Consider the following 12,396-nt stretch of genomic DNA (forward strand, 5'->3'; position numbering starts at 1 on the left):
GGAATAGATATGAATGGGAAACAAGGATTTTGCCAGAAAACACAGCCCCAATCATGAACCATTTGGTGTTTCTTAGTTGTAGGCAGACACAAGGTTGATATGAATACTGAAGATGAAAAATGGGGAAAGTGTCCCTGGTCCTTTTAACTCCAAAAAACTCAACCCAATCCTCCACCCTGCCTCCCAGGAAAGGAAGAACTGAGTTCACAAATCACATTTTTCTTGAGCACATATTTAGGCAGGAGTTAGTGATCAGAATTTAGATGATCCCATTTCTGAGATAGGCAAATAAAACTCTAGTGAAATAAGCCCTGGAACTGAAATCAAAAGATTTACATTCTGACTAAATCTCTTGCATATATTAGCTGAATGATCCGAAGCAAATCACAGTGCCTCAGTATCTTCGTAAAATGTGTTTACAGTATTACCTATGCTTCATGGGGTTATCACAAAGATCAAATGAGTGCATGCATGTGAGGGTGCTTCAACTCAGCACACTCTAACAGTCATATAAATTACTTGGAGCAGGGGCTGCTTGTATAAAATACAGATTCTGATTCAGTAGGTCTGTGGTGGGGCCTGAGATTCTGCATTTCTAACAAATTCCCAAACTCCCTTGAGGGCAGACCAGAATTCACTCACAAAAGGCCAAGAATCCTAAAAAACATTCAAGGGTTACCGATATAGTAAAATTAACTTTTAAAATTCTTACCAGAATTTTTCTTCAGTGAAATAATTTGAAAAAGCCTTACCAGAGATGGATTCATGAATTCTTCCAGATACACTTGACATAGTTTGCGATCCCAGGTATCTGTGATGTGTCCCCCATACATGATCTCACCAAAGAGATAACGGAGGTCTTCCCATGGGACCTAGGGGAAAACCACACAAATGTCCTCTTCCAGGCCAGGCCTTAGAGCAGCAAACCAGCACACATCCCTCTAAAGCAGTGTTCCCTAACCATCATTAACCAGAGCATTTGGCAGAGGTTCAGAAATTGTCAAGGTTTCTGTTTAGAATTTCTTGGAGGAATTATGTTCCATGTGTTTTCATATACTCAGTAAAAATTCACTACCACTCAGCTTTTTAGGCAGATTTTAAAGCAAACTGAATCATTCCTACAACATGTTATGAATGGAAAGTTTAGATACTCAAAGTATCATCCCAAAATTGTGAAAGGCTGTTGGTTCAAAGTGCCATTGAGGTTTTACATGCATGTTTTTATGATTTAATTTTTTATCAGATTTTATTTTCTGATTGAGGAAAAGAAAGAAAATACATACAATTTGAATTTTATGTATCTAGTATTCTAACCTTTGCAAAAGGCTAGGCAAATGTATCCCTCCTTGCCAAAGAATGAGTTGAAGGTTTGGTTTTTTGCAAGACTGGCCTAAATGGCTGTTCTATGGGTTATAACTAATGACTGCACTGTGTTTTATTCAAGAAATCACTGTATCTCCTCTTTATTTGGCTTAGCAGGATTTGAAGCCTCTCTTTGCTACCCTTTAGCTTCCTCTGGGTTTGCAAAACATGCCAGTTTGTGATGAAGCCTTTCCAGACAGGAACCTTTATACCCTCAGGGGCAGTATATGCCTCCCAACAGTTCAAGTAAAAACTTAATTATAGCCTTCATTTGTTGCATGATGTGACAGAATAGAACAAGTAAAATTGCTTCAGCTATTCCAATGTACTTGCTACAAGTTTATTTGAATTGGAATAAATCAACCTCAAATATATCTTTCTTTTAAGCTCATTTGATGTGAATGAAAAGATAAAAGAAAAGTGACTAGACTGCAATAGGCTCACTCTACCTCTCCAAGGAGAGAGAGCCTAAGTGGATGGGAAACAAAAACTTCTTAATTTTTTTTTCCCATTCTGATTATATTTTATTAATGCCTGCTATATTTTAGCATTGGATATATATCTCCCTCAGCATTTTAATCAGGTAGGGATCTGTACTTTTCAATAATTCTCTTTCCCCCAATATTGAACCAATCTGTGTGTGTCTTCTTGAAAAGGGCATTTTGTACAACTGTGTGCACATGTTAACTTAATTCCAAAATCTTGTAACTTGCTTTGTGCTGTGTGGTGAATGACTCGGGTCAAGATGTCTGAGGGCTGTGAGGGTGTTTTGCACACCTAAGGCTCGTGTGGATCCAAAAACACACTCTAAGACTTGTGTGGATCCAAGAACACCAGGAGGGCAAGCAGCATGCACTGCCTGCTTCAGCTGGCCAGCTGATGTGACCAGGTCTCAGGATGTGAGACACCAAGAGAAACACAACTGTCAATTTCCCTCCTTCTCCCCTTCATTTGTATCTTGATCATATACAAGATTCAGCTGAAATAGCTCTCAGTGTCATGGACAGTTGTGAAGGAATTGAATAAAAGAATTAAATGGTACATTTCTTTTTCTACCCAGAACTATTATAAAAATCAATTTTATATGCAGTAATTTGAACAAAGTCTGTTAAGATCAACACAAATATTATTTATTAGACTATTCAAAATATGTTTGAAGTGAACCAGTTTATTCTTTATATTCATAAATTTAGAAAATCGTATGACTATCAATCATCACCTACCATATTAAATCCATTTATCTTAGATATAACTTAAACAACAGTTATTCATTGGGAGAATAAAACAAATCAAGTTTATATATTCTGGTAGCAATCGAATTGACTTTGATGCTTGTGAAAACAATGACAGCAAAAATGGTAGGTAACTAAAAGAATACGAAACAGCCATTTATACTTAGGAACACTGGTAGCTTAAAGTTCCTTTACAGAAAGTATGGCCTAGAATATAACCCTTGAATAGTTTTGAAAAACATATCTGAATTTGAACAGATTTATCTTAATGGAAAAAGTTCATCTGATGGTACAACCAGAAAATTGTAAGGAATGCTTTTCCTTATTTGAAATCAATTATTGCATTTATAAAAGTTTATACAAAAGTTCTTGTTGAGGTATTCCCATTCCCAGTGGTAAAATACATTTTAGCTATGAAATAAAATCATTCATCTACCTTTAACTTCAAATCAAGGGGAACATTACTGAGAAAGTCACAACAAGGTGGCATCCTTAATACATAATAATGACATATGCAGGAAATGCACCATTATTTATACATGTGACGTGCTGTAAATTGCTTCCATCATCAGAACTAATTGTAGTGATTATTAATGCAGTGTTATGAACTGTCAGAATTGCTGTATGTAATTACATTTGTGCAAATGCTTCATTACCTGCCTAATGAATCTGGCATATATGCACATGTAAACCACTGTTTTTGTTAACATAATGAAGGACATTTTTTTTTTTTTTTTGCACTAAGCTACTGATGTAGAACTGGTTTGACCTATTTATGAAGTTCAAGCATCCACTGCTGGAAAACCTTTGATCTGGTTTCTTTCCACACTTGACAGAAGATGTTCCTATAGTGTCAGCTATTTCAATAATAGCATTAAAAGAAAAATTATGGTTTTTTTTTGACAGCACCCAAAGATGGACAGATTTAGCATGTTCATTGGAAGAGGTAATCTGACTACTACACTTACGTTAGAGTTTGCCTCTAAATAGTTGTGGAGGACACTGGCACAAGTGGTGAGGTCTCCAGGATTGAAAGGGTAGTTGCGGCTCCAGCCCTGGGGACCAAACCTTAGTCTCCCAGCAACACAGGCATGGAAGTAGCACAGGGAAAAGAGGATGCTTTTAAACTCCTGCTCCTTAGAGCACATTTCAAGCGTATCCTGTGAGAAAAGAAAAGAAACTTTTGATTAGCCATCTAAACGGTTTCCAAGGGCATGGGACTCAGTTTTCAGAAATCTTGTGAAGACTTTGAGGGAGATACAGGACAAAACCAACATGTGGTTTTAAGCATGGCTCCCTATGCTATGAAAACATAATAGGGAACAGCCTATTTGGCATTTGCCAGTCTGGTGATTTAGAGGAATCCTTGTATTTTGTTTCAGATATTCCTATGACTGCTTCTAGGAGCGTAGTGTGGTAATGCTGCTTGATGGCATTTTCTCCCATAAGATTTTTCCTTGGAAAAGCTAGATGGCAAAGGTCTTCTTAATTTCATCACTGTGACCAAATGCTAGTTAACGATGGCACTCCATTCTCCCATGGTTCCAAAGTACTGGAGATTAGCTGGGCAAACACATAGCCACCTGTTGAAAGACGGTTCCCAGCTTCCCTTGAAGCCAGATGTGCCGCATGACCACGTTCTTGCCAACAGAACATGAACACGAGTGAGGCGAAAGCTCCCCTTCTCGTGGGCTGATTGGCCAATCCCGGAGCACAAGCCTTAGGTATGGCAGAGACACCCACCAGCTTGTACGTACATGTTCATGGAACAGACCTGCCTATAATACGCGAGAGAAACAGACATCTATCTTGTTTGAATGACTATTTTTTTATGTACTTTGCTTCAACAGCTTAGACTGTACCCTTATAAAATAATCACTATATGTGGTGGTTTCCTTTTAATGAACTAAAGGTAAAGTTCATTGGTGGGATGATAGGATGGCATGTGGAAGATCCGAAACATCGTCCCTCCTGACTAGACCTGTGAGATTTTCCCTGAAAACACGAAGGGAAAGTTGACTCCTGGAATGCTACATTGAAAACTCTGATAGGGTTATGTCCCTGCAAACTGCTGTCCATCCATTGCTTAAGATGTAGTGCTTTACCCATTCTCAAATATGGCAGTTATGTGAAGGCAAACAAGGAAAGGAAGTGGAGGACTACAGCGTCACCTGGTATTGGGCAGCAGGGGCAGAAGAGGCCAAAATCTGCACCTTCCTGCTGGTCTTTCAAAATAGTCATATTATAGCCAATCCACATTTTTTTTTTTTTAAGATTTATTTATTTATCCCCCCCACCCCTCCCTGCCACTTGCTTGTGGTCTGTTTTCTGTGTCCATTCGCTGCACGTACTTCTGTGTCTGCTTGTCTCCCTTTGTTGCGTCATCTTGCTGTGCCAGCTCTCCACGGGCGCAGGCCGTCAGCTCTCCACGGGCATGGGCTGTCAGCTGTCTGCGGGCGCTGGCCAGCTTGCCTTCACAAGGAGGCCCTGGGAAGCGAACCCAGGGCCACTCATATGGTAGGCAGGAGCCCAATCAATTGAGCCACATCCGTTTCCCTAGCCAATCACTTTTAAAATGGATCAAACAACTTGGGCCACCTATGAAATATATTGAGGCCCATTGAGGTAGGATTCAGATCTGGTTTCCTAGAGAAATTCTGGTATTAACTCAAGACTCTAGTTGTTCTTTGTGGTTCAGGATCAGAAGAGCTTTCTGCTTCTTCCTGTAGAATTTTTAGTTTCTCTCTGCTTTCATCAGTACCTGGGGCTCACCCCAAATATAGTTTTAGAATTGGGTAGGCCACATATAGTAGAGATCCATCTAAGCCATTCTAAAACACTGGGCCATTTTAAGTCATTTATGGGGTTTAGAAATATACAATCATTAAAAAGAACTTAAAAAGAACATAACTAAACATCAAATAAAAGTTAAGCTTGTGAAGGAAGAAAAAACATAATTGAAATGAAGCTTAAGGTCTACAAAAATATATAACTTTTAATTTAAGAAATTTCTAGGAAACCTAATGAAAGTAGCAAAATTTTACACAGGAGTTATCGTCTAACAAGTTCACTTAAACCCTCCTTGGATTACAGATAGAACACACAAAACTCAAGGAAGTACAATAACTAAGTACATTAATTCAATCTATGTTTCATATTACTGATTTTATCCTCAGTGCTAAAAAAGAAAAATCATAAGTCAATGTCAATTTCATTATGCTCTGACAACATTAATGCAATAGGAGGAAAATATGGATCAGACTTTCCTAAGAAAAATTATACATCTGCCTACCATTGCAAATCCTAGGCCAGCTGTATCGTCACAAAACAATAGATGAGCAACTTAATATCAGAAAACATTCAACCTTGGGAATAGGGAAGAGGTACCTGCACATACCTAACAGGCCTGTGTGTGCATAGCCACCAATTACATGTGCACAATTACTTGTTTCTGTCTGCAAATTTTACAGAAAAATGAATCTATATTCGTACTTTTAGAAATCTGGTGACCTGGGTACAAAAGGAGCCCAAGCAGTAATCATTTATGACAACTTCTTCAAGAGGCAGATGCTATTAAGCTGAAAGAAGTATAGGTGAGCAGCATCTTTTAAAAATTGGTTCTTTACATCTTGGTCACTTAATTATCAGATTTACATAAATATTCTGGAATGCTCAAGGGACTGAAACACTAATTATAGAACAAGCTTTGTTTATTTTCAATAAACATGCCAAATTCTGGAGGTAAATTCTGATTTGGGGGAGAAGATTATAAAGAGAAATTAAATTTGATCTGAAAATTAAACCATGCAAAAATAAAATACCCAAACAGAACAGTTTACTTGTTCAGACCCCTTAGGTGCTTCTCAATGGAGTGGGACAGCTGGGCAACAGGAACAAGTGGGACTCCTTTGTCTAACCCAAATGGGTCCCAAAGTGCAGAGTATTTACTATTCCTGCCAAACCACAGGCTTCAACAAGATAGGGCCATGGCAGCCACACAGAACCCCCAGGCTGGGAATGAGAACTGGGAAAGGAGGAGGTGTACAGTGGAGACCACCAACTGCCTACCCTAAAATGTCTTCCTCCTGAGTTTAGCTAGACATGTGGCTGCCCAAGAGAAACCTACTTTTCCTAGCCTTTCCTGCAACTGTGTAATACAGTGTGACTAAATTTGGCCAATGAGATGAAAGAAGTATTATATAGTAATTTGTAGGAAGTATCTTCAAAAGAAAGCAGGCAGGGGAAACGGACTTGGCCCAGTGGTTAGGGCGTCCGTCTACCACATGGGAGGTCCGCGGTTCAAACCCCGGGCCTCCCTGACCCGTGTGCAGCTGGCCCATGCGCAGTGCTGATGCGCGCAAGGAGTGCCGCGCCACGCAGGGGTGTCCCCCACCTAGGGGAGCCCCACGCGCAAGGAGAGTGCCCCATAAGGAGAGCCGCCCAGCACAAAAGAAAGTGCAGCCTGCCCAGGAATGGCGCCGCCCACACTTCCCGTGCCGCTGACGACAACAGAAGCGGACAAAGAAACAAGACGCAGCAAAAAGACACAGAGAACAGACAACCAGGGGAGGGTGGGGAATTAAATAAAAATAAATAAATCTTTGAAAAAAAAAAAAAAAGAAAGCAGGCAGAAGTGGATGTAGCTCAAGTGGCTGGGTGCCTGCTTCCCAAGGAAGAGGTCCTGGGTTCGATCTCTGGTACCTCCCCAAAAAACAAACAAATGACAAAACCAGCTGTCATTGGGGAGAGTATGTAGCTCAGTGATTGAGTACCTGCTTCCCATGTACAAGGTCCTGGGCTCAATCCCCAGTACTTCCTAAAAAATAATAAGGATGCTATATACTAAGGTTTTCCCGTTGTCCTCCTCTTTATTTCTTCTTACTTCTTACTGTAAGGGACATGACTGTGGAGACTGCAACTCTGGCAGCCACGGTAGATCGTAAGACATGACAACAAGAACCATTCTAGAAATGGGGGAATGTTGAACTGTAAAGAGTCCAGATAGATAACAACTTTATGGTGACATACATGCTTTCCGAATGGCCTGCCTCCAGAATTCTCATGGGACTGAAATTTGTTTTTACCTCATTTAAGCCACTGTTTTATGCCTCTCTCATAAATAGCTAACCGTAATTCTGACTGACAAAAGGGCACTGGAAATATATTCACAGGTAGCCAGGGAGCTCGAAAGGAAGGTATCCTTGAATTACATAATCTGAAAAAAAACATATTTTGTTTTCTAACATAATAGGTCAACATTCATAAAAGGTTCTTTAAAATTTTTTTCTTAGTTTTATTTTCTTTTTTCAAAGACTTTGTTGGTTTGGTTGGATTTGGCTAAAATAGGCTTGATGAGCTGTGTATTTAGTGAATCACTTTGGTTATCTTTGCTTTTGCTATTCAGGATCAAATATATCAGCAGATCCTATCTATTAGATAAGTGAAAGTTCCCCTTGAAGTTCTTAAGAGTCTTGTAATAAATGTAACCTTCAATGAACATAAGTGACTTTCTAGATAAAAGTAAAGAAAATTCTATACCTTCATTAATAGAATAGAATTGGCATTCTTCACTGGAGAATTCATCCTGGGTTTGGGGTATCTGTGAATCCCTATCATTATATGCAACATTTTATTTTTATGTACATTCCCCTAAGGAGAGTATCCTTATTTTTATCAGATTCTCAAAGGAGTTGTCACACAGAAAAGCTGATGGAACAATTAGGCTGAAGCACATTATTCAAGTAATGCTCAGTATTCATTTACAAAGACAATTGTTTTAGGGAGTTGAATAAATCCTATTTAAATGTATCAAACTCCCCCTTTGCATGTACTTTAGGAAAGATTTTGAAAATGTCATGAAAGCCCAGAAGTTAAAATTAAGGGGTATTTAAAAAACAAATGCATGGTTGCCATAATTCATAATAAAGCACACTGCAAATATTTAATAGATTCAACAAGATTTTTTGAGTGCCAGCTGTCTTTATAGTCTACTGTGTATACACAGGCTACAAAATACTTAATTATTTACTTAACTGAATTCTTTGATGTTTTATTAGGTGGCCAATTGTTATCACTGCCTCATAATGGTGTTTTGGGCAATGGCCTGGAAGGTACCAGAGAAAGTTATGCATGTGGCCTATTTCATAGAGACCGATTCCTTTCTAATTAGGGAGCTGGTTATTTAGCACCAAACCACATGTATTTCCTTTTTTGGGCTAACTCCACTTCTCCTAATAAGAGTGCTGTTTACTAAGGTTTTCCAAGAAATTAAAGGAGAAGATGGCAATTCAGGGCAACAGCAATAAAGGAAACTGAAAGACTTGGTAAAGGTTTAACGATAGATAGTAATGAATGATAGCAAGAAAGTATCATGAATCTATGTATTATTAATTCCCATTTTTATTTCAAAAGGAAATGAAATTATAAGTAGGAAAGTAGAATGAGTATAATTTGAAAAGAAGGGCATTAAATTTATGAAAACCAAAACCAGATCTACATAATTCAACAACAAAAGGATAAACAACCCAATTTAAAAATGGGCAAAAGACTTAAATAGACACTTCTCCAAAGAAGATACACAAATGACCAAAAAGCACATGAAATGGCCAAAAAGCACATGCTCAACATCATAAACCATCAGGGAAATGAAAATCAAAACCACAATGTGATACCATTTCATACACACTAGAATGGCTACTATTAAAAAAACAACAACAGAAAACAAGGGTTGGAAAGGATATGGAGAAACAGGAACTCTCATACTCTATTGGTAGGAATGTAAATTGGTGCAGCCACTGTGGAAAACAGTTTGGCAGTTCCTCAGAAAGTTAAATATAGAATTACCCCATGACCCAGCAATCCCACTTTTAGGTATATTCTCAAAGGAATTGAAAGCCGGGAGTCAAACAGATATTTGCACACTGATGTTCTTAGTGGCATTATTCACAATTGCCAAAAAAAAAAAAAAAAAAAAAAGGAAGCACCCAAGTATCCTTCAAAAAAGGAAGAGATAAACAAAATTTGGAATATGCATCTGGGCTGGTCTGAGTCTTTTGTGAAGCTCCAGAAAATTGTGTTCTTAAAGTGAACCCATTCCTGTGCCTGTAAACCCATTGTGGATGAGAACGTTTGACTAGAATCAGTAAGGGACCTTTTAATTAGACCACTTTTATTTAGATTGCTTCAGTTAAGGACCTTTGATTACATTGCTGGACCCAGGGTAGATCTTAATCCTCTTCCTGGAGTCCTTTATAAATGGAGGACTAAAAAGCTACAGACACAGGAAGAAAGCCACAGTGATAGAAGATTCCAGGTGTTGATACACCTGGGAGAGAGAAAAGCCATTGATGGAATAGCCCAAAGCTGAAACAACAAGGCCCAGAGGAGAGGGGAGAGATGAGTGGATGCTGCCATGTCCCTAATCGCCTATAGCTGAGCTCAAGGAGAAAATGAGCTTGCAAGAGAAGGCAGATTCCGGCAGAGCTGCCACTGTGCCTTGTTACATGGCAGGAGTCCAGAATCGCCAGCAACTGCCCTTTGATAAGATAGCATCTCTGATGATGCCTTGATATGGACATTTTCAAAGCCTTAGAACTATAAACTTATAACCAGAAACGTTCCCATTGTAAAAGCCAACCCATTTCTGGTATATGGCTCCCAACAGCTTTCAGCAAACTAAAACAACATTCTATGGAATATTATTCAGCCATGAAAAGGACAAAGTTCTGATACATGCAACAACATGGATGAACCTTGAAGACATGTTGAGTGAAATAAGCTAGACAGAAAAGGACAAGTATTGTATGATCATGTTGATATGAAGCAACTAGAATAAGCAAACTCATACACACAGAAACTAGAATACAAGTTACCAGGGGTGAGGGTGGGGGTTTGGATTGGGGAGTTAATGCTTAATTGGTACAGAATTTCAGTTTGGAGTGATAGAAAAGTTTTGGTAATGGATGACAGTGATGCTAGTACAATGTTGAAGGTAATTAACTGCACTTAATTATCTGTGTGGATGTGGTTAATAGTACAATTATACTAATATTCTCTCGTTGACTGTAACAAAGGCACAACACTAATGCAAAATGCTAATAATGGGGGTGGGTATAGGACAATTACGATTTCTGCATGTTTCTGTAAATCTCTTCTTTAATTAAAAACAAACAAAAAAACATATCTAAAATATTACACTGAAACTCTTCCCATGCCATTATCATTGTCATCATTAATACAGTCAAAAACAAGAAGAATATCAATGGCTTCTCTTCCTTCTGTGGTAAGAAATACTAGAGTCTGCCACATTTGTCTTCAAGAAGCAAGTTCTTCAAAAAAGTATCTGGCTCATTCTATCTAAACATGTGAAACCTAAATATATTCTCTAGTCACTGGAATGATCAAGAGATTAACATGCACATGCACGCACACACACACAAGAACATCGAAGATTTCACTTCATCCCTCTGTGTGAGATGCGTGAGTTGATGGTGCCACACACAGTCTTAGAGAAAACCCTCGCTCCATTGTCAGACCAGCTTCTTCTGTTTTCTTACCTGATCAAAGTTGTAGAGGGCAGCATGCAAATTGGCCAGCATCCCTGTGGGGGGTTCATTAGTGATTTTAATGGAACTTTCCAGGAGTCCTTCAGGGATGATGTGCTCATTTGGTGTAGGTGCAGACTCAGCACTCATGAAAACCCTGTAATCACAGTGGCTTCCTTGGCTGAATCTTTCAAGGAGTTTCTCCAAGGTTCCTAGCCACTTGGCTACCAAATGGACATTCTGAAAGATAGTATGGTTTATGATTCCTATGAAACTGAAGTATTTTACCTGAGTATAGGATTGCAACATTTTCCTGTGCATAAATGCATTGAAAACTCAGAAAACCCAGATTAAATATTCCTTCACTATCATGTCAGAAAAAAAAGCACGAACAGAATTGAACACGGAAGACATTAAATGCTTCAATTCACCACAGGTTGTCTGTGTAAGCCAAAATCTCCTCCCAACACTCCTACCTACTGCCAAACACCTACCAGTCTTCGGAGATGGAAATGTCTGATGCTTTTCTTTGTTACCATTCAAACTCAATTACAGAGACAGGTCTGGATAAGAATCATAAAATATAAAATCTAATTTAGGTATCTAAATTGGAAAGTCATACCCAATCACTCCACTTCCTTGTTGCTGACAAAACCTCCTCTTCATACTACTCCAAGGCTTATGCCTCTCTCTTTATAATGGGGATGACAACACCTACCCTTGCAGCTTTGTTGTAATGATTAGAAATAATACATCCCATGAATTGCCTAGCAGAGATTCTGGCACACAAACGGGAACCCTTTCTATCACTGTGCTGCAGATCCAAAACCATTCCCAAACACGCTGAGGCAGTTAGCTGGGCTTGCTACGGACGGCATCAGCAAAGCTCTCAGAACTGATCTGGACCCCTTGTTGGGGGACCTAAATTCTTGGACTATTGTCAGAATCCTCAGCCAAGGGAGGTACTCCAGAGGACATGGGGTTGCGGAATTGTAGATCCTTAAATTAGCCCTAGAAGGGATAGTGAGGTTATCTGCTCTCATCTCCTTAATTCACGAGTGAGGAAAAAACAAAGGTTAGTAAGGGAATGTGATTGGCGCAAGGTAACCCAGCTAGTGAGAGGCAGAGCCAGGGTGTATATGGTGCTCTGTCACCTTTGAAGCAACATGCAAATGTGAGATATTATAATCGCATTGTGGTTGGCCATCTATAATGTACTCTTTGTCTTTGAGCACTTTTGGAGTGAATGACAGTGCCTC

General features: G+C 39.1%; 1 protein-coding gene across 1 annotated transcript in view; it reads right to left on the reverse strand.

Annotated features, from left to right (window-relative positions):
* Positions 1-12,396, reverse strand: part of DNAH11 (dynein axonemal heavy chain 11) — a 372,691-nt gene that overhangs the window by 18,841 nt on the left and 341,454 nt on the right. Inside the window, exons 74-76 of the mRNA XM_071215123.1 lie at positions 11,150-11,377; positions 3,563-3,754; positions 753-872 (exon numbers count right to left, since the gene is read on the reverse strand). Of these exons, the coding sequence (XP_071071224.1) occupies positions 753-872; positions 3,563-3,754; positions 11,150-11,377 (540 nt within the window). The remainder of the gene's footprint in view (positions 1-752; positions 873-3,562; positions 3,755-11,149; positions 11,378-12,396) is intronic.

This window comes from Dasypus novemcinctus, chromosome 5, assembly GCF_030445035.2.
Source record: "Dasypus novemcinctus isolate mDasNov1 chromosome 5, mDasNov1.1.hap2, whole genome shotgun sequence".
In the NCBI taxonomy this organism is placed as follows: domain Eukaryota; kingdom Metazoa; phylum Chordata; class Mammalia; order Cingulata; family Dasypodidae; genus Dasypus; species Dasypus novemcinctus.